At 44.7% G+C, this 23859-nt stretch overlaps 1 protein-coding gene across 3 annotated transcripts in view; it reads left to right on the top strand.

Annotated features, from left to right (window-relative positions):
• The window catches only part of LOC143215939 (uncharacterized), a 33774-nt gene that overhangs the window by 1565 nt on the left and 8350 nt on the right, over positions 1 to 23859 (top strand). The window contains exons 1-3 of one of the 3 annotated variants that reach the window (XM_076438570.1): positions 91 to 2253; positions 2568 to 3704; positions 23167 to 23407. In XM_076438570.1, the coding sequence (XP_076294685.1) occupies positions 3638 to 3704; positions 23167 to 23407 (308 nt within the window). In that variant the 5' untranslated portion in view covers positions 91 to 2253; positions 2568 to 3637. Of the gene's footprint in view, positions 1 to 90; positions 3705 to 23166; positions 23408 to 23859 lie in introns of those variants that run through there. The other 2 variants (XM_076438569.1, XM_076438571.1) reach the window with 2 other exon arrangements.

Below are 23859 nucleotides of genomic sequence, written 5' to 3' on the forward strand. Positions count from 1 at the left end.
AACGAGACGTTGCGTTGCGCGCAGATTACACGGGACTGTATACAGGGTGAGTCCGAAGAAACAGAACACTTAAGTTTTTTTGTACAACGAAAAGTAACGGAGATATTTAAGTGTTCTGTCTCTTCGGACTCACCCTGTATAGCTTTCATTATAACGTTTTCCTCCGGCCTTATGGAAGAGTTACGAGCCGCTTATTAAACCAGAAATTACCATGTTGCTAAATAATATTAGGTTGATGGTAAAGGAACGACCGATCAGAATGTACTTTATACCTGTAATGTTACAAGTATTGTTGTAGCACGACACAGACAAGCATTACATTGAATTTCTACGGTCGTTTTAATTGAAAAAAAAAGAACAAAACGTACAACTAATAATATAATCGACGTTGTTCCTTAGTGGTCGACCGAGTAGTTCGAGTAACGCGAAACGTATCTCGAATTGTGGTATACAAACGAGTCGACGCCGCAGATTGCGGCGCGTCGTTTACCGAACGACTCGGCTGGCAAGTGAATATGTAAACCGCTTCGCTCGATCCATTGACGAACACCGGCCTGCTTTCATATTTGCGGCAAAATCACAACGAGACCGTCGCACAGTGGTCCAAATCGAGAAATTTAGTGACTTTTTGTTATAACTTTTGAACCATAAGAGATATCGAGATGAAATTTGCACTAAAATTCATTTAAAAAATAGTCAATTTGAACTATAGACAAATGAAAATTTTTTTCATTTGTTAAACAATAATTTTTAATTAATTTTCATTCATATTTTTCATTAAAAAAAAAATTGTTTAAATACAATCTTCCAAACCCTTTTTCCTTCCTAAGTGTGTATTTTATATTTATGTTTCACACATACAATGTTTCATGGAATGGGTAAAATGTAAATTTGAGGAATCTGTTCTTAATCAACGTATACAAAAAGCACCAAGAAGGCAAAAACGCCTCATAACTGTGTCAAAAGATATTTTTTATATATAATTCTTATATATAAAAGATATTTTTTAATATATAATGATTTAGTAACATTTTTGTAGATTTTTTGTTATAAAAATGTGATAACAATAACGGTTTTATAATATAACAATAGTAGCATACAACGAATAACATGAAATATAAAAAAAACAATATTTTTAACAAAAAAAAAAACAATAACAAATATCAATTTTATTTAACTGCATATCTTTTGAAGCTATTTAATAATTAATTTTATAGCTTCCGCATCTAATTGTTTATGTTCTTTCTTCAAGTTTATTCGTGCAGTGGATACATACGGATCAGATGTTAACAGAGAAGCCTATAAAATAAATCTTCATTCGTAATCAATCTGGAAAATTTTCTTGTATTTTTCAATCTAAATGTTTTAAAATCTTTGTGTCTGCTTTCTAAAGCTTCTTCCGTAAAAAAAGAATCTAAACAAATCTTTCCAATGTCTTACGTCAATCTTTACAATGATCCAAACGTATACGCATAAGATGACATGCCGCGGATGGATTAAACTATAATAACTTTAACGCTGGGATAGCATGGGAAATGATATTTACACGATCTTATAGGGGAAGATCTACTGAAGATATTCTATTTTGTTACAATGCGCGATCCCCCGAGACAAAAAAGATACCCCTTGTCAACTGTAAAGCATTTTGAGATTTTTCTTTATTTCATTCAACATTATGTTTAAAAGACATTATATACAATAATTATTAATGACGTGCACGATTTCTTATCTCAAAGGAATGCTCTTCAAAACAAAAAAAAAATCGAAACCAAATATTAACTGAGCTCCTCAGGACACCACGAAGAAACAGAACAGTTTTTCCGCGTAAAAGATTCTAATTTTAAAATGTCCAACTTTAAGTGTTTGTATAATTTAAATCTGAATGATATTTGATTTATTTTCTTCATTTTCGAAATCTATGAACATTTAAGAAGAGATACATGTCGATCAGATATTAATATGAGAAAGTTGATTTTTGGCAGAATGTCACTGAATTTCTCGATTTGGACCACTGTGCGTCGCCTTCGATTCAGATGTAATTGACGCGACGGGGCGACCGCACATGCGCTCAGCCGGATACAATGGGGATAAAGGAAGCGAGAAGCGAGGATACACCGGATCCCGAGACCGATGGAAAGTAGGGATGGAGGATGGAGACGAGCCGATCGCACGCATCCAACCACGTTGGATGACGGACAAACATTCGTTTCCCAATCGAGGACGAGCAACGTCGATGATAGTTCAACACTAACTGTACCGCGACCAGTTTCACATTTATTATTTCATAATTATTGAAGCTGCAAGGCTGATTCCACTAGAAATGATTAAATAAATTTATTCATTCGATCCCGTATATATGTATAGCTATAAAAGTTGAAAGACATTTCAATAAATAGAGTCTTGTCAGTTTTATAAAACACAATGTATACCAGTCATACTTTGTGCTCGGTACGTTTAGTGTTATACTAATTACTAACACACCAAATTTTTGTTCTTTCCGTTTGTCGTTCATTGTTTTCCTCTTTCATTCGTTGTTAAAAGTTCTAATACGGTGGATTTATTTGCAGATCCAAAGGACACTATGAAACGTAAACAGTTTCTTCCTTGAACGCGTTGTTCCTGCAAAAAAAGAAATTAGGATCGAGACCATAGCTAATCGAATGCTGCAAACTGCGCTCGACGGCATGCGGCATGGTGAGAATCGACGAGGGAGGGGATGGTACGCCGCGCGCAACTGATTGCGAGGTTGCGAGACGAGCGAGAACCTCGAACCACCTCGAACGCAACGCGACAGTGGCCAGCGGGTGGGGGTAACGAAATTCATGAGTGGTAGGGGCGGCGGGGAGGGGATGGAAGCGCACGCACACCTATGCGACTGCGGAATTCGGAAGAGTGCTGAGCTGAGCCGCCGGCTGAGCGCCTGCTTCACTGGCAATAGTGGCAATGCTGGCTGGCGCTGGCATTCGTTTGCGAACCGCGGTGCGGTTCGGCTCGTCGATACTTCGTGCTTTCGACCGGCTTCAACCCCTTACGATCGTCTGCTCTCTTGTCACCGTGCAAAGTGACCCGGTTTAGCAACCGATCGACAGGCTCAATCATCACGAAGAAGGAACAACTCAAGGAACTCTGGAGGAAATCGGAAGTTAACGTCCGGACCGATATCGGTGTGATCGCTCTCACGGATCTCACGATTAGGTAGTTGTGTGAAAGAGAGGATCTCTCGTACACACCGGTATCTTCTGGGTTCGACGGTATTCCTTCTCGGGTAAAATCCGTGGAAAGTGCTGTGCACGGTGCACGGTCCGGTTCACGGTGTGCTATTCAGAGGGACGGAACAAGAGAGAGGGAGAGAGGAAGAAGGGAGGAAGAGACGGAGAGAAGCGTTCGCCGAAGAAAGGCGTGCTCCGAGCCGAGCTTTCGGAATCTCGCGGTCGACACCGCGCTGCACCGGTCCTTCCTCATCCTTCGCCGGAACGTTAGAAACGATCTACACTTCGCTGGATCGATCGTCGACGGTTCTTTTTTCATATGTTGGCAACTCGATGGACATCGCGCAACCGTTCGAACCGTGCTGCGGTTGAAGTTCACTCTTCCAATTGCTGATCGTGTGTCGCCGGCGAGCGTGACAGATCCGAGAATGAAGAACACAAACCTTGGCAGAGCGCTGCTGCTATTGGCTGTCGCGAACGCGGTCTACGGTTTGAGTAAGTAACATTCTCATTTCCATAATTCCCGGTAATAATCCGAGCGACGTTAGAATTTACGATTCGCTTTTTTTTTCATAACCTTTCATTGCGTAATCTAACCATTTTTAGTTCTCTATAACGCGGTTGGTTTTAAAGGCTGCGTCGATGAGACTTGGATCTGTCGGTCGTTTCTCGAAGACAGAATTTTTACAAAATTTAAGAGGCGCGTTGTCGCTTAAACGGAATTTGACTTTTAAAAATTGGAATCTGAAGAGACTCGCGCGCGCTTTTCACTGCGCGGCCCGCGTTCGCAATTTTACACTAAACCTAACAAGACCGGTTCTAGATTTTGTAGATTACAATCATTGGGATTAGAACGATGATTTCGTAAGAAATGATTTAATAAATATCTTTACTAGAGCCGCGTATTACGATACGTAACAACCGCGTTAAATAAATGAAATCTTGTCATTTTTATAAGGCAACTTCTGCCTGTTACTTTTATAGTGATTTTCGCACATTTAGATTAGAAAGAAAACAAACTACATAGTCGCGTTGCAAAGATAAATAGATCGGAGAACCAAGTATTACTTTATCACAATAAAGATCCTCTGATCCGTCAAAGGATACTGAATTTCGTCAAGGAAACCAAACTCGTCAAAAATAACTAGACAGCAGATATCTTCATGCAAAATAAACACGTTCTACCTGATTTGGAACAAACTGGAATGAAATAGAAATTTATTTTCTTTTTTGATACGTTTGATGGGTTGAAAATGAATCAACTGATGAATTAAATTACACCTACTCATTTTTATCATAAATGCATAATGCAGTCAAATTATTAAAAAAAATGGATTGGGAAAGAAACGCTGGGATTTGTATCATTGTTCGCGTAAATACCGTAAAAACCAGAATCCCGTAAAAGTGGTTCTGAATAGGACAAAAATCTACTTTGCGGCTAATCGTCGTTTACGGTTCGACGAGTTCTTCCTTCGCTGCCTAACCATTCTTTCGCGAGTACTGTCGCGTTTCTGGCCATTGATCAAACAGCCTCTATTTATAACGGGGACAGCCTCCGAACTCTTAACCTTTCCTTTTCATTTATTGTTCATTGTTCAGTTGCTCAACTATTATGCGACATATTTTTCTAAACAAATTTGGTGTTGGACAGTATTATTAAACGATACTTTAACATACTTTTATCACACCAAATTTTGTATATTTAGTTGTAGAGAGATCAATATCTTGATAAATCTTCAGATCGCGTGATAATCGTGATAAATTTTGTTTTCAACATTACCATTAAATATGCAACCAACTTGTTTATTTTTATAAGTAAATAAATATTACTGTTATCGTGATTTCATAATTGAAAATATGAGTATTAACTTATACTTTTGTTATCCACTGTAAGGTATCACATAACAATTTCATATCCATAAAATTTTCGAGTTAAAATAGCTCCGACTTTCAAAAGTGTCCGAATATTACTGTGGTTCGCTCTATTTATATGTGTTTAGAGTCTAAAGTCTGATCGATTAAATCGAGTCCAGCGTTCGAAATTTTTTATGAAGATTGTACAAGTACAAATCACAGGAAGTAAGCGGAAAATTGAAGTTGTGAAAATTGAGCTGCGTCACTCGGCAGATAAAATCACGTCGATCACAGGTTTACCTGTGAATCAGATTTCGCTATCTCTCATCTCAAAGGAATTCGAGGTTCCGTGTTCTCAGGTAAACCGACCCAGACCTAACCGAACCATGGTCACCTTTCATACCAAATCCCAAGTTGTTGCGAGGGTTGACGAAGGCTGACGAGGGCTACCGAAACCCACTCGGCGCTCGCTTATTATTATTTCTATGTAGAAAATTCTCGTTACAGTTTGTCGCACTTTGTTGCGATTGCAACTGGAACAGTTTAGAAAAAACTGGGAGAAACGAGCCGAGCCGAGCGAACGAGTCTATTAATTTTCATAAAACAGTGGGGTAGGATAGAAACGGCCAGGGGGAACACGCGGCGATTCTTAGGCAACAATGCGAGAATCTCGGAAATCGCCATGCTCGCGCGGATCGATGTTGTAACGATGTTAACAGGCGATTACTTAAATATTCATTGTTCCTCGACGAAAGGATTCCAGCGAAGTCAACGGACTCTAAATTGAAACGCGAAAGCTGCGGAGATAAGATTATGTAACGGGTAGCGTTATCCGATGAGCAAAGCCCTGACTCATCGGGGACTTCGCGCGTAAACGTTTCGAATCATTGTTCTATGTATCTTTCGAAGCTCCTTTGTCATCGACCTGATCGAAATTAGGATGGTTCTCCGGCAATATGGGTTAGATTTGATCGCTTTGTACAACCTAAATCTGACTAGCTTTCCACTCGATCACGCTATTCGTCGAGTTAAGCCGACGAGAAATCACCTTCGACCTGGACGAACCGTTTGTAGCTTGTAGTCATTGAAGAAGAGACTCCTAGAGATCACTGACCGATATAATCGACGGTAAACTCGATTCTGAACTCTTCGAAATGCGTCCTCCTGCTGCTTTCTTCGATCTCTTCCGAGTTTTTGGGGTCCCAATTCTTTCCGCGAAGACCAGAAGTGCATACTAATTTTCGTCGAAACGCGTCCTTCGAATCCTCTATTGTATTCCGTAGCTGTTCCGAAGCATACCGACGCGACGCACAGTGGGGTATTTGCCCGATTTCAGCGGCCACAGCTAGTTCAAAATTCGCTCAATATTGAAACTGCTGTAACTTTGCTAAAATTTATCCAAATTTGCTAAAAAAAAACAACCATTTTAAAGCTTGAGAGATATTTCTACTTTTTCTACTGTGTGCCGTTTTTACCGAAACGGATGTTTTGAGTGCAAAATCTGTCCATAAAGAGGAGCGTATTAGATTGTAAAGTTTGTAGCTAGTTTTCAATCAGATACTGCGGGGATTATAAACAATATTTTAATGTTATTCGTCTCTTTTATGTACACTATCGAAAAGTGTAATCATGTACAATTAAAATATCTTTTTAAAATAGTTATTACAAAGAATAATCTCCGTTATTTGTAGCAGTACGGAAAAATGTTATGAACAAAATTTGCACGGTACAGAGGGGGACATGTTGTGGCACATACATTTTCTGCGTGGGTGGAGCCCTAGAGGAGATTTCAAGGTCACCTTGATTTTTTTAAAACAGAATGTCCTTTTTTATACCATAGATCGATAGAACATCAAATTCTGAGTATAAAAGTGTCGACCTTCGTATGTCCTAAACCTAATAGTTAACGAGATGTTATCCAAAGAAGAAAGACAATTATGTATTTCGATAATATCTCGTTAACTATTAGATTTAAGACATATGGAGGTAAATACATTTTTACTCAGAATTCGATAGTCTATCGATTCATGATACAGAAAGTAGGTATTTCCATTTTAAAAAATCAAGGTAACCTTGAAATCTCCTCTATGCCTCCACCCACGCAGAAAATATTTATGTCACAACATGTCCCCCTCTGTACCGTGCAAATTTTGTTCATAGCATTTTTTCATATTATTACAAATAACGGCAATATTCAAAGTGGACATAGCTATTGTATACAGGGTGTCCCACGCAACTGGAACAGGCTGTACCTCATAAACGGTCGGGAATAGAGGAAAATGTTATAAGAAAAAGTTGAATGGCATCAGACGGTGCATACCACGCAACTAATTTTATGAAAGGCTTGTCTTTGAGCCCGGCGCGGCGCTCGGAAGAGGGAAGTCGTCTATCATCTGACCGGTGACAGTCGCGCTATCAAAATTGCCGCGATGCTTGGTCCTTTCTCTCGGCCGCGGTTTTCACCAAAGCATATCAGGATAGGATCGTGAGCTTGTGGGATCCATTGGGAGACGGGACGAGAGACGCGTCGAGGGTCTCTCTCTCTCTCTCTCTCTTTCTCTCTCTCTCTCTCTCTCGGCCCACCCATTAGGGGTGGGCGAGTCTGCTAGCGCCGACAGAAACCATCTTTCGTTTCCATAGGTTCTCTTGTTTGTTGAACCGAGGGTCGAGGGATTCTCAAACATTTTCAACGGTGGTGTTGGTTCAGCGGGAACTGTGCAACTATTTAAAACAAATCTGCAACACCGAACGGAATCAACATTTATTTCGAGATTCGGACTATCCCTGTAAGGAGCGTAGGAATATCGCATGCAGAAAAGAGAGAGCTCGCATGCTCGGATATTCGTGTATAGCGTGTAGGCTTGACAAAAGGCGCAGAAAAGCGCGTGAGCGAAACACGCGCGCAGGCGTGTCCGAGAGGCGGTCGAATTGACTTGTGTATTAAGTATTAAGGTATACACTTAGCGTGTCTCGATCACGTTCGTCGGTAGCCCGACCGATTCGAGAGTCGCGCATCTGCCGTGCTCTTTTCCTGTTGTTCGGTCGGGTTAGATCGGGCCACCCTCGAGCACGCGAGACAACAGGCCCGATATCGCAATCTCTATCACAGCCAGCGAAGAATAGCCGGGCACGCCCGATGAGATTGTAATCGTGTTTATCGAGGAACCGAATATGCATCAGTCAACAGGAAACGTTTCCGAAATCGGTCGCGTTGCAGTTCGCAAAGGCTTCGAACCTGGAAACGTCTTGTACTTCGGGTCTCGTACTTCGCACCTCACCGATCACTGACGCAACCGCGCTCGTTAACGGTGCAATCGTTACGTAAAAGGTTCTATCGCAACGAAATGGAAAAAATTGTTGGTCTGTTCTAAATATTAGCTTCGAGAGAGGCTAGCGAAGCGATCGCATTTTTCCCTAAATCAGACCTGGGCGACGGTGGCCCGAAAAACACATGTTGCTGTTTCTCTCCTTCTTTTGCTCGGTAAGACAGTCCCAGAGATGGCCCCAAAAACATGTGTTTTTTGGGTCACCGTCGCCCAGGTCTACCGTAAATGTACAACCCTTGAACGATTCGAGACAGAACTGTCCTTGTCTCGTTGGTCCGACGAACTATAGGATCTTCAGGAGTACAGTAAAGTCGCGCTTACTGTCCAACAGCCGTGTTCTGCACGGAGAGTGCAAGATGTCCCGCAGCATGCCCCCGCGGCCGACGATAATGACGATAGACGATAGACGTCGAGACGATGCAACAAAGGTGAAAAACAAAAGCCAAGCGGCGGACGGCGGAAAATAAAAGAGGATGGAGGAGACAATTGGGATCGCAAGCTGCGGAACCGAAGCGAGAATGAGGACGGGATAAGAAACCAGTGCAAGAAGGAGGAACGAGAAGGAAACGGCTGACCTCCTCGACCACAATGAGGTGTCCTGCGTGCGCGATACACGTACATACGCGTTTATACGGGCGCAGGATCTCGAAGCGAGGGAGAACAACGCAATGTTCCTACGTAATGGAGGGCAACATCTGCCGCAGGCTCCGCGTACCACCTACTACTTCCGACTCGAAAACCTTTTCTTAGATCCTTTCGCACGGAACGGAACAGAACAAGGAGACAAAACGTATCCACGCGACATGCGACACACGACACGCGTCCACGGCGCGGCAGCTGTCTCGTCAAACTACATCCGCGGTCTGTTGCGAAAAACACTCTTCGCATTCTTCCTCGAGAAAGATCAAAGACTTTATTGTAAAAGTATCGCGAAGTGGAGTTTTTGAAACGCCGTATAATATCTAATAAATTGGAAAAACCCCCTATAGTCGTTGGAACGAGGCACAGTGGGGTATTTGGCCCGGAAAGGTCGTTTAATTCGTTTTAACGTCAGCCTGTTCAACTTTCGTTAGAAACATTTTTTCCTCAGATTATAATCGTAAAAAAGCTTATATGTATAGAATGATTGATTATGTTGAAACATTAATAACTGTACTAATTTAGATGATAACGAAATGAAATCTGTGCGAAAGTGCTCTGCATACAAAGCTTCTGCAATGTAAGCATTTACACAATTTACACAGTCTCAACATTTGAAACATTTGAAAATCGCTAATGAATGAACGTTGTTTCAGAGACTGTTTGAAAACGCAAAGCGCGCCATAAAATCTCTTTACTTTCGATGAAGTAGGGTACATATGTACCTTACGGGCGTGCAAGTAAAAAACATACTGAATCCGTATTCCTCAGACTTTGAACTACATCGGACAGTTACGTCGTTGAAATCGACTTTTTACCGAATTTTTGGGCGAAACAGCCCGCTGCGCTGTGCGAGGGTCGTCGTACCGCGTAACGTAGAACCGCGCCGGCTAGGTACAGTTAATTAGAGTCATGTTTCCGACAAAGGATCACGGTATTCGGGGTTTACGGCCGAGGAAAGAATAACAGGTTGCGAAAGGCAGGGTTCTATCGAGATCTCGATCCCGATAGAGTCGCGTTCCCAGCCTCGGTTTCGATTAGGGCTCGGCTTTTACCTTTCACGTGGGATAGGCACACGGCACGGATACGGGCTCTGCGTTACGTTACCGCCACGTAGCAGCTTACCTTCGTAAACCGGAAACACGCTATTAGCAGGCACTCTTCTCTTGCCTCTCGATCCACGTGTTCCATTATAATTGCGCCTTGATGCGTTTTTTTGCGTACATCAGGATTTTTCTCCGCCTCGGCCCTAAAGACAGCGCGACGGAACGCGTATACACTCCTCTTCCGAAAAGATTATCCTCGCTTGCTTTATACTCCTCCGGCTAATTTCTTGATTCCGGGAGAAATTATACTGGCGGCAACGCGAAACACGGAGCTTCTTGTTCGTCCATTGAATAACTGGACGATCGATTGCAACGAGGCATAACGCACGGCTTCACGCTTTCTGAAGCCGGTCTACGAGGTGAGAATCGCGCACCGAGAGGAACGGGGTCTCCCGTTTCCTTTCCTACCGTTGCGAGTCCTCTCCTCGCCGATTCTAGCGATTCTAACGGGCGTCGAGGAAAATTGCGCCAGAAAACTTGCACGATCAAGAAGAAATTGTTCTGCTTCTTCTCCTCCTCGAGAAGATCATCGGATCGTTTCGAGAGGATTTTGTACGAGGAGAACGATGGGAGGACGGGAGGAAGGCCTACAAAGCTGCGAGAGGCCATATGGCGCGCGAAACGGGTCCGATCCCGACTCGGAGGGAAGATCGTAGTCAGGATCGAGCAAGGCCGCTTTCTGCGGGCGCGTTCACCTCGAAAAACAAGACTCCGAGAAGAAGAAGAAGAGGAAGAGGAAGAAGAAAAAGAAGAACCAATGGACCACCGGATGTGGATCATCGGCGGATCCTCTTGGCGCACCGGGCCAGACGTTTATCGTTTATCGCGCAGATTAAAATCGTTTTGCGATGCGCCTCTTTCAAAGGCTTCCGAGACCGATCGGGCGCCGTTCTCTACCGCCAATGCAGGATGATGCGAGTTTTATGGTACACATCGGAAAGTGAAACGCGATCGAAATGTCCCGGGAATATTCAATTATCCGGAACTCGACGGGCGCTGTCTCGAAATTCGACTACATTCTGCACGATTGCTATTCTCCATGTACAGTAAGGAGCACAACTGATTCCACACACTTTAAATCAGAACAACTTTTTTCTGAATGGACCAAACGAATGACTTGAATTTCTCTGTAAGGCTAGAAGAATTAGTTTAGTAGATGATGTGTAAAAAATATGTTGGAAAAATGCATTTGGACGGAATTTGAACGATCGAGTTGTGCTGCTCAAGAAATAGCGACGCTCGATCAATCCATTCTCTCGGACAAGATTTCTCGTGGCGCGTCATAGGGTTAGGCTCTTCCGTTTGGTTCCTCCTGATCGAAGGGACTCGGTCGCCTTCGTATCTCCTATACGCGCCTAATACAGTCTCCGTAATCAGGAGAATGTATTAGCTACGTCGAAACAGGATACATACACGGAATAAACGCAATCCGAACAATGACGAGGGAGGGATTCCTCGTCTCGCTTTGAAGCGGCTACGCTGCGAGGCTTCTAGGCTACTTTGCAATGCCGATTCGTGGCAAACAGGAATTGTTATTCCACGTCCAGTCGTGTCTTTTTCTAAATATAATCGGTCGGTTTCCGGTCGCGCAGCCGGCAAGAAAAGTCCGAAACTATAAATACTTGTACGCGATGGCGCCGCGCCGCACAGTGGGGTATTTGGCCCGAAAAAGTGGAAAAAATTCGATTTCTAAATTTTTGCGTATGGCATAAAATTTTTGTTGTTCGTTGTAGTTAAAGCTCTGCAGAATAAGGCTGCAAAATTATTTTTTCTATTTGTACACCCGTGAAGTAGTAAACTTCATCGAAAGTCGAGAGATTTTAAGGCGCGCTTGGCGTGCTTAAACAGTCTCTAAGACAGCGTCTGTTCATTGGCGATTTTCAAGCGTTTGAAGGAAAATTCTGTAAATTCTTGTATTACAAAAGTTATTCAGGTAGGTATACAGAGCACTTTCGCATAGATTTTATTTTGTTATCATCTAAATTAGTATAGTTATTAATATTTGAATATTACCAATCATTCTCTAAGCTTTTTAAAAATTACAAAACTTTATTGACAATTTTGTTATAGTATAAAGCGATATTGAGTGCTCTTTTTGGTGTCATTACATTCGGTAAAGATTTATGATTATAAGCCAACAAAGTCTGATTCCGGATATGTCCGGATTCAAATTTTATAGCTAAGTTAGTATTAAGCGTTTAGCAGCGTTTCGCGTACGCCTGCATGTTCGGCTACGCTTGGCCTCAAATAAAGAAGAAATATTATCCGAGGTAGAAATTTCTGATGTGTTTTCGGATGAAAATTAATGGTAATAATTTTAAAATGTTCTTATAATATTATATATACCGGGTGAGTCATCCAAAGTGAAACAGACGTATATCTTCGAAATTAAGCATTTTGGTTAAAAAATGTTTCTGACAAAAATTGTATGGTTTCGAGGGGGCCATAAAATGGCGTCATTGATTTGACCTTGGATAGTCGTTTGAAAATCACGCGAAGGTCATCTTCAATTTCTTAAATAGAAAACCCCATTTTTTATTGCATATTCTTGTAGCTTGTTTTCAGAGCTTTCCAAAACGCTATAATAAAATATTTTTTTCTTAAATACTTTTAAAGTTATAATAGTGCAAATATTCCACTATCGCCTCGCTTTTTCAGGGGTTCTCGATAATCTGAGAAAAAAATGCTTCGAACAAAAGAGGAACAGTATTCAGTCGTCTACAAATTTCAATATATAAAAGTTAAAAAAAATTTTTTTTTTCAAAAAATTGAGGTAAATTTGATTTTTCAAATACTAAAATGTATTTTGTATTTCATAATGTTGTAGCTGATCTTAAGGCGAATCCAACGATATATAATATTATAACCTTGAGCCTATAAATAACGCTACAATAGTTTTCTCCACTTTTTCTGGCCAAATACCCCACTGTGCGCCGTGCGCGAAACTCCAAACGAGCGGATCATCCTCGCGATGCGCGGTGAACCAGCAAATTTCCCGAGGCGTATTCACATTCACGCCTGTATTTCTCTCTTCGGCGCTACTCTTGTTCGTATCAGGTCGTACAAGGTCTACGATAACCGGTCGAATTTTCCAAGATCGAGGCCTAGTCGATAACCTTTCGAAAACTGAAATTTTTAGTCGGGAGTCGTCGGGACTCTTTCGAAGATAGTCGGAAGTCGTGTCCAGGTGGTGCGCTTGATAATGGACGATGATATTAGCGGCAGGTTCTTCGACGACATTATCGTTAATTCTCGGTTAACGAGACGCATGGCGCGGCACGATGCAACACGAGAGAAGGAAGGGCGAAAGTGCCCGACGGATTTCTTCCTTCTTCATTATGAGAGCGAACATCCTGTCGACAGGGTTTCTAACGCACCGGTCGCGGTAGGGTAGCGGCTGCCGGTTGTCGCGGAAAAAATGCCGATACGTGACACGAACCCCGACCAATCTCGTTTTACGTAGACATTCGCTCAACCCGCTCGGCCACCGACCGCTGTGACAAGAGGTTTTCACTCATGGAATATAACGCACATGTCGAATTTCAAAATCGATTTTCTCGAAAACGGGTTCGCGTTGGCGGCTAAAACCAATTGCATAGTTCATGAGGGTGCTTAAGCTATGTCCGCACAAAAACTCGTTGCGATCCGGCGTTCTTGATACACGAGGTCTCCTCGTAAGACCGGAAATTAAGAGCACACCGATCGAACCTCGGATTCTGCGCAGAATCATGTGGGAGTAGAACTCCGGTGCTAATATTATATAATGGGACTCTCATACGATTTGCTGGCATCTGTCGCTGAGCATCGAGGTGACACGTGGTCGCACCTGCCTGCCTCTCGTGTTTGTGGAGTGGTGCGCGTGGTGCGCGTGCCTGGCGACGTTGGGCGACATCGGACGACACCGGGGAAGCCCGGACGAGGAGGAAAGAAGCATCGAAAAAGCGCACAGGCTACTTGGAAGAAGAATATCCGGGCGGCACGCGCTTCGCTCGCGACATATGGGCTCCGATCTCGGGACTCGAGACACGGCAGCTACCGAAACGCCCCTCGGTCCTCTATGTATAGTGTATGTCATCTGCGCTGTCGTCGTAATAACGGATGTCCACCGTAGCAACCGACAAAAGATCGCGGCTTCGCACCAGTTGTAGTGGTACGAAAATGTCGCAACGAGACGCTTCTAAAATATTGTTGGGTTCGTAACCTGACGTTGTTCGCCTAGAATCGACCGAAGAGCTTTCGTCACTGACGAAACCGTAAACGATTTATTATTTCCCTCGCGAGTAATCGTCCCCGCATGAAGTTGCATCGCTCGAATACAATGGAAGAGGACGCCCACGAGAACTCCTGCGCCGGAGCAGCAGCAACAACGGAGCGTGATCCTCGGTCCTCGATGGAGGAACTCAGGCCTCGGAAGGAGGTTGACTAACCTCGCCGGAGAGACCACCCTAAAAAACAAATCTGTAGTCTTTGGGAACAGATGGAGTCTAGACTCGGCTCGCGTAGTGTCCTAATGCTATGCAAATCGCGTAGTGTCTTGCTGCGAGTCTAGTCGAGACCACCCCGGTCCAGTCAGATCCTTCGGCGAAGCAACAGCAACGAGAGGAACAAGACCGAACTAATTGTGGCCATAATCTCGACGAGACCAGCGTCGAACGAGAGCGATGGAGCTGCCGATTTACTTCCACGGATTCGTTCCACGGATTTTACTTCTTGAGAAACGATACTGTAACTTAAACTCGAACTCGAACTCGTTAACTCGTGGGACAACCGTGTCGACGGAAACCACATTCTATTCTTCAAGTCCGCGCTCGCTAGTTAGTCCGTTCGCTTTCCTCCGGGAAGCGCGTACATATTTCGAATGTTCCCGAACCCTTCCGAACGCGGCGTCGGTTTTCTTTGAAGTTACAATAATCGGATTGATGCATCTTCGCGGACATAATTGAATATTAGAATCAACGGTACGAGAACGCTTAGCCGAGCTGATTCGTTCCACTAGACAACTGGACACTTTCCCCCAGGCGCAGGCGGAGCGGCCACTGAGGGCGAAGATTGTTTGGGGTAGCTGCGAACCAGGAACTGGAGTTCGACGACCTTGAACAAGGGATCGACGACCTCGCTTCGATCCTCACACCGCCGCGCCGTTTTGCCGTATAGGGTTTGATTGCGATTTCGAGTAGATTTTGGATCTCGAAGCATCCGGATCACTGTACTCGAGCTTAGTCGAGGCAACTGACCGGAAACCGGTCTGCGCGACAGCATATCCAGTGACAATAGAAACCCGGTACACGGAAGCATCTAACGTTGCGTTGGTTGTCAACCTCGAGCGAGGAGTCTGGATGCCTGGTGCTCACGACACGGAACAGACATCCACCCTGTGCGCACGACACGTGAACACACGGTGCTCTCGAATCTCGAACAGTTAGCTGGACACGGACACGGGATGCAGACACACGGGCACAGCGACGCACACCTTTCTACCCAGAACTGGGAACAGTCCGTGTTTCTTCATGGTCCGCTGATCACCGAAGACGATCCTCCGTCTTCGGATCCAGGTGGTTCGCGACCGACGACAGCGGCGTATGTGCCTACGTACATACAGTATGCATCGTACATACTTTTGAACGAAAAACGAAAAAAAGGGGATCTTCTACGTGCCCCCCCCCCCCTGTACACCGCTCACCTCCTAGGAGTAGGGACTTTTAGTATGTTTACCTCCTGACTAGAGTCCAAACAAAGTCCCAAAGTTAAAAATTGTGTTCCTTCTATTTCCCTCTACACCCCCCTTATGAGCATTCATTGACTGGACTACAGTGCAGGCGAGCCAGTGAGTTCGGCACGAGCGTCGAGTATCGAGCGTAGGGCGTACACACCGCACCGGTAAGAGACTCCGGGTTTTTCATGGCTCGCGATTCTGGACAATGAGCTAGCACACGCATGCGAACTTACGCACGGGCGACGCATTATGAGCATAAGTGGCCGCGCGTTCGCAACAATCTTTTCCCTTTGACGACCCAACGAGGACACGAGGACGCGAGGACGCGAAACGCGCTCCTCTGTTCGTCGTGCCGGTGCGCGGTGGTCTTCTCTACAATTTACGTGTACCGCAATTTTTCAAAGTGAAATGAACTTTTCAACCGCGTAGTAAAATAGCCAATCCATTGAAAACTTGTATGGCGATTGCACACCTGTCTCTTTCTCGATCGCTCGGGTAAACTCTGGGAAGCCGAGTTTACCCGATTATCGTTTCACCTCGGAGTGTGACGGATCAGACTCGTTCACTGCCCAGCAAATTGTAGGTGCTTCGAAAGAAGTGTTCACTTAAAAACTAGTCGGTCGTAATGTACCGAAAGGAAAAAGAATCTCGACATTGTTCTCGAGATCGTAGATATTTGTTCGGCCACGGTGGGAAGCTCTCCCCTGTCACGGAGTAAGCTGAGACACCGTGCGAAACCTTAAGAACCGCAGGAGAGAACCCTGGAAAACTAAAAGCATGAACCCGTAACCGGATAGATATTAGTATAAACGACTCAACGAGAAAAGTGCGAGCAGGTACGCGCAAGTCTTCTCTTTGACAGTCGCGTCGGACGACCTGTTCCACCCGCAAAATCCAACATGGCGCATCAATTCGACGAAGTAGGTTCGCGAGTAGGGTTGCCATCTATAAAAAATCACGAACCCAGGACGAACGGCCAAACTTTGCCAGATCCAACTGTAAACTTTCGCTAAATGTTCCAAGTTGGCGATCCGTGACGAAAGCAATCGTTCCGAAAGAATTCCTGGGGTTACCCCATACATACTTGGGTCCGAATTTTCTATGATCGTCGTGCAGGGCAGCGTCGAGGGATAGATAGAGGGGTAGAGGGATGACAAACGCGGTTCGACCCGATGATCGTCGTCCGAGTGAGGGCACCAGGTGATTAAGAACGCGATACTCGAATCCTAAACTATCTTCTCCTAGAAAATCCTCCTTTCGTCTTGTCGCGGTTAAGGTAACAAGCAGGTTGCGAAATTATGAGTCGCAAATAGCGATTCACCGGACAGGACGACTCGCGACGGTCTCTCCTCGCAGACAATGGCGGCGATCTAGGCAGGCGTCCGCGAATTAAAGACGCTTCCGGTTCACTCGCTCGTTCGTTCTCCGCTCGTTCCGATGATGGTCATTGTTGCGTTGCCAGGGAGTGTGACGACCCGGCAACCTCGATCCACTACCGAGACACCTCTTCCTTGCGCCACGATTACGTTCTAACGCGTAATTTCCTTGAAACGAGGCCACCGATGTCGAGATTGCTCCGTGTTCCGTCCACGACACGTTTCTCGATTTCCCGTCTTTCTACTTTTCGTTTGAAATCGTCCAGGTAATCGGCTGGGAACTCGGCGAGTCGCTGAGGTGGGTGCGATGGGCGCGGTACACCACCTGCCTCTCGGTTTTCTTCTCGAGAGATCGAGGATACAGACGGATCGGGCTGGCCTCGCGTCCTCCTACAGCCTACAGTCTACAGCAATCTCGATCTTCCCGCTCTCCTATCCTTCACCACTGTAATTAGCCTCCATAAACCGCCTCGGCACCGGGTATCCCGTAGCAATCGAAATGATAGACGTCGTTTCGAAATATGTATTGTCCACGGCGCAAAAATGCGGACATATCGGAAAATATCTAAAAGGCATAGCGGCTAACCCTACCGCAGTCTTTCAGTTCGGAACCATCCGACTACTGTCCGGAGACCTTATTAAAATAAAAAAGCGAGCTAATAAAAACGTGATAAAATAAACAAATATAGTTGGTTTAAAGCGGGTTTAGGCTCGCAATTGTCACATTAGTCTTGCTAGAGGTTAGCCGAGTCTCCAAGCTGTACGATTTCTAATCGAGAAAGGGGGGCAATGTGCGCAGGATTATCCGGATTGGCCGACATTACATAACTCCGTAGCTAAAATTGCAGATAGCATGGTCTGACCCCCAATGACTGGCATATCCCTTCGAACATCGGCACCGTGGCTCGCGCGCCTAACAAGTCTCGGACACCGCAACAACTCGGACCTTGTACAAACGTGAATTTGTTCTCCCTTGGAGGATCGCTGCTGGGAACGTCGATACAATACGAACGATTCGCCTATGCTGGGGGACCGTGGGTGGCTGAGTGGCCGGCAAGGGGATAATACATACACACATGCCCGGAACAGTCGGAGCGCTATCGAAGCATAATATGTATTGCGCTATGCGCGTGTAGGAAGCTGACAATTGATATGCAAATGGGGATCTGTTATGCCTGACGCCGTCTCACTGTTACCGTCGAAGATTCCGACGTCGCTGTTTCACAGGACAATTCGCGAACGACTTACAGCTCGAAACATTAAAGACAAAAATATTTTGTGCCAAAGTCGGCTCAGCCTCCTCGACAGGTATCCTCGCGTTGGCTCGTTTTTGCTGGTTTCGAGGCGAGGCGAGGCAAGGCGAGGTGAAGCCTGATCTCCTCCCGTTCCTCCTGCTCGGCTAAATCAATTTCACGGCCGGTGAAAAGAAACAGAAGAAGGCGAATCTGGCAACTGGTCGTTGCGGTTTCCAAGGGATTCCTCGCCGGTTCCGTACCGAGACAATACCCCAAAGTTAACCGTGCGTTCGTTATTTTCCGAGCGATCGAACATTTGCGCAGCAAACGGAACGGAGGAGCTATGGGAATCGGCTCCGGGTCGTTCTCGACCTAGCCATTGCCAACGAATCTCCCATCGTTGCGTTGCGTTGCTTTGCGTTGGTTCGTTATCGAGGAATGCCCTCGAGATCGTGGACCTCCCTTTTCAGACGATCTAGCAGTTCATTTGGGAAAAAAATGACTTGTCTCATATGGGTATTTAATGCATCTATGTACCACCTACATTACTTTCTAAATGTTTAGTAATACCGAAAATGAATTAATGACATTTAAAAATTATAAATTAGCGAACAAGCATTTAAAAGTGAACATTTCCAGAACATAATTTTCGATCAAAAAAGATTACTAGTTTTATTTTGTGGACCCTGCCGAACGTATTTACTGTTTCTAAAAAATTTTTGTTTTTAAATTAGTCCAGTCAACGAAAAGTTGTAGAGGGAGATGGAAAGAACACAATTTCTAACTTTGGGTCTTTGTTTGGACTAATTAGAAGGTCCCCAATCTCGCATAGTGTCCGAGATATCCGCGCTCAAAGTTCACTTTGGTACTATTTGATCGAATTAGTGTTTTTGCTTCAATTTCAACTTCACTTTTTCAGTTTCCACTCCCATTTTCCAGTTTCAACATCAATTTTTCAAATTCCACTTTACTTTCAACTTCATGTTTTCAATTTCCACTTGCATTTTTCACTTTCAACATCAATTTCTCAATTTCAACTTCAATTTTTCAATTCCAACTTCAAATGTACATAAAAGGTCCCCCTTTTCGGTTTTCCGCTTACATCTCGGAAATTATGCGTCCTAGCAATAAGACTATTCTATACAAAATTAAAGGTGACAAAATGTGCCATAAGATTGACTGCACTCAGTTTTTCGCTATCTCGCATAGTTTCCGAGATACATATAAGCGGAAAACCGAAAAATATGACTTCTACGTGCCCCCCTGTAGCCCGCTCACCTCCTAGGAGTAGGGACTTTTAGTATGTTTACCTCCTAACTAGTCCAAACAAAGTTCCAAAGTTAAAAATTGTGTTCCTTCCATTTCCCTCTACGGCCCCCTTATGAGCATTCATTGGCTGGACTAAATGAAGAGCATTCTTTTACCTTGAGAATGCATACCTCAAATTTAGCTCATAAATAGCCTATAAATAACGGGGTAAACTAATTTTTTCCGACTTTTCGGGCGAAATGTTCCACCGTAGGACGGCAGGAACGAAACGAACGGAAGGAAGGAACTGTGGGAAGAGCATATCGTGGGGGCTTCGCGTATTGGCAGTTCTAGGACGCGAAATGCCGAAGCCATTGAATCGGCCGTAGACAAAAGAGCGGTGTTGAATCGAACCGAGTCCTCTGAAAATTGAGAGGGTCGGTTTGTCCCCCGATGAACCGGTATCGCACTTTGCTGCCCACCACCGGTACGCCGCACAGTGGGCCAGAATGGCTCGGTAGCTGTTCACGCCTATTTCACCATTATTTCAAAACTTAAAGACCATATTAAATAGGTCGTTGAATTCGTCTTGGCGTCAGCTATAATGTTATTAAATAAAAAATATATAGTTATAAATAAATATTGAAGGTGACCACAATTTTTTATTTAAAAAAAGAAATTATTCAAATTTTTTGTATTGAGATTTGTAGAAGACTGAGTATTGATTACTTTTTGTAGGAAACATTTTTTTGTCATACCACCGGAAATGTCTGAAAACTCGTGTGAATAATGAATAATATTTGAAAACTGGCTGTTCACCATTATTTCAAAACATAAAGACCATATTAAATATATCGTTGGATCAGTCGCGACTTCCCAACTAGTTTCCTCGCGATTCGAATTGTTCCGATATCCTGCTCTCGTTCCGGCGATTCGAACGAGTCCCGAAATGCAAACGGCGCGGCGCGGCGCGACGGCGGAAATGTCGTCGAAGGGTAGGCGCAACCCCTCGAGACAACCTCGTGACAATAGCACTCTCGCACGGCGCGTATAGTATCTTTTTAAGCATAAGGGTTTCTATCGATTGGGTTGGGTCTTCGTCGAGAGGGTCTCCGTTGGTCTCCGTGCCCGGCTGCGAGCTGATTTACAGGGGCCCCCCGTGACAGCCGAATCCAGGGCATTATAGTTTAACGCTGGCTCCTCGAGGGGCGAACGCTATCGATCTCTCCGACGAGATAAGCGTATCAGGATGCTCCCCCGGCGACGATAAATTATTCGTGAGTCCGGGGGGAGTATTTTTCTACTCGTACGAACAAGTTAAGGGAGTCCGGGATCCCGTGATCTGTAAGAATCCTGAAGAGAAGAGGATTGCTATTGGTTGGACACCGACACACGGGGGTGGTAACCGAATATCGTGACGGAACAAGAGGAACGTGGTTTAGTCCCCCTAGCCGTCGAACGGAATAAAAAGGGAAACCCGTGAACGAGGGACGGTCACGTTTTCGGATTGTGTTTGGCTGATGCGTCGCGCGTCGGCGCGGGGAAGCAGATGGACAACGAGGGGAAGAGGAAGAGGAAGAGGAATAGGAAGGCAGCATGGGGGGATCGGCAGTAACAAGTCCTCCTCGCGACTCTCGTTCTCAGGAACCTGAGACCAGGTATACTCGCGCTTATACGCGAGCATAATATGCTCGCACGAGAGAACGCACCGCGTCGCGACAACGCGAGAAGGAATGCGAGAAACAGCAACCGGGCCGACCTTTTTTCTCCCCTTCGCGTCCTCCCCTCGCCCCTTTTCTCTTCCGTAGTCGCTTTTTCGATGCTTCTCGCTCCTTCGCTCTTTGCGTTTCATCTCCCTTGTCATCGATCCGTGGACCGTTCCCTGCGTTCGTTTGTTTGCGGTCGCGAACGGAAATTGAAGGATAAAGGAAGAGAACTGCTGGGAACCGCTCGATCAGCCGGAGAATCCTCCGAGAGAAGCATGCGGTGAAACAGCTGCTCGCGTCGGTGTCGGGTGCCGACTGCCGACATGACACGATCTCACGACACGTGTCACAGTCTTCGCAGTATCCGTCGCGTCGCACCGGCTAGACCGAAGACCGAATCAGTGGATGTACCTAATCGACACTGCGATAGGAACAACTCCGAGAACAAAGCGGCGCGCCGACTGCATCATTCGATCGACGATGAGTCATAATTCGACGAGAAAAGAGATCCGCGAGACACGCGAGCAAGCATAATCCCTCCAAGAGGCAGGCGATAGCAGCTCGTATTATGTTTCGTTGCCAAGTTCCATGGTGGTCCACCTGTCAGCGTCGCACCTGCCCTCGTAACCACTTAATGCCGACGTTAATGACCATTCATGGATCGTTGAGTGCGCGACATGTGGGCAGCAAGCTGGAACGCGATTTATTTTATGCGTCGCGTCGCGTTCCATCGAACTCGAAGGAAATTCTAGCATCGAATACTTTCAGTCCAGTCAGTGAATGCTCATAAGGGAGGGGGTGTAGAGGGAAATGGAAGGAACACAATTTTTAACTTTGGGACTTTATTTGGACTAGTCAGGGTAAACATACTAAAATTCCCTACTCTTAGGAGGTGAGCGGGGGCAGGGGGGCACGTAGAAGGTCGGCTTTTTCGGTTTTCCGGTTATATCTCGGAAACTATGCGTCCTAGCGATAAGACCATTCTATACCAAATTAAAGCTGACAAAATGTGCCATAAGATTGACTCGATTCAGTTTTTCGCTATCTCGTATAGTTACCGAGATATCCGCGCTCAAAATGAATTGTGAAAAAGAAATGCCTTATTTGACTAGCTATCTCTTCAGCACAATTAGTGAACTTTGAGCGCGGATATCGCGGAAACTATGCAAAATAGCGAATAACTGAATTGAATCAATCTTGTGGCACATTTTCTCAGCTTTAATTTTGTATAGAACGGTCTTATCGTTAGGACGCATAGTTTCCGAGATATCCGCGCTCAAAGTTCATTAGTGAAAAATAAATTTTTGCCATATTTGACTAGCTAGCTCTTCAGCATACCTTCTCTTTACAGTTACAGTGATTGAAACGTCTTTATCCCGAAAAATGTAGAAGAGAAGAGAAAATTTATACTTTTTGTATGGCTACCGTTGAAATTGTCTCGAAAAGGTGTATAAAGACCTACAAACTTGTTTACATAAAATTTCGAAAAAAATTCTTCTCGACGGAAAATAGAAATCGTTTTGATTTTTTAAATGTTAAAATGCATTTTTCATTTCATAATGTTATAGCTGGCGTTAAGACGAATTCAATGAGCTACTATATTACGACCTCGAGCCACAACGACATAAAGTGTAAAATAGTTTTTCCGACTTTTCGGGCGAAATATTCGGGCCCACTGTACGAGATTGGCTGACGGCTGACGGCTGACGGCCTGGCGCCTAACCACTAACCAGGCATCGTTATTTCATTTGCAGATGCGACCGTAATCACGAGCGACGATGGCCTTCGGGACTACGACCCTCGGTTCATGGTCGGCTGTTACTTTCCCGCGGAATTTCAGGGTGAATTCGTGACACAGGTGAGCGGAAACGAAGCCGGCGATACAACCGGCGCGCAGGCCATTCAGTACTCCACCATCGCCATCACGTTCAACGCTATACCGGTGTGGGGTTACTGTCACAGGAGGGTCGGCGATAACGTGTTACTGATGGACAGGTTGGTAGTTTCTCTTTTCCTCCGCGGGTAGCGAACGATAACCCGTATCAATTAGTATTTAGTTGGCCAGAAAGTTCGTGTGGTTTTTAGTAAATTAAGACTTAAGACGGAGCAAATTGTTGCAAACGATTTCCTCCAATTAAGAGATTTCGTTCATATTATAATGAACAGTACAAAGTTCGAATAAATTTAATCTTATTATTTTTATAAGGCAACATATATGTGTACCGGCTACTTTTACAGCGTGGTAGGTTTAGCGTTAACGAACTTTGTAGATATAATTTAAGGTTTTAGTATCACTTGAAATTAGTAGCATTTTGGAACGCCTAAAGCGAAACACATATGTAGAACCAGAAACCACACGAACTTTCTGGCCAGCCCAAAATATAAACCGAATTTCCGTCTCCTGTGTTTGGTCAGCGTTCTCCGACCGTTTGCACAGAATGTATTAG

The sequence above is a fragment of the Lasioglossum baleicum genome, chromosome 14, assembly GCF_051020765.1.
Source record: "Lasioglossum baleicum chromosome 14, iyLasBale1, whole genome shotgun sequence".
In the NCBI taxonomy this organism is placed as follows: Eukaryota; Metazoa; Arthropoda; class Insecta; order Hymenoptera; family Halictidae; genus Lasioglossum; species Lasioglossum baleicum.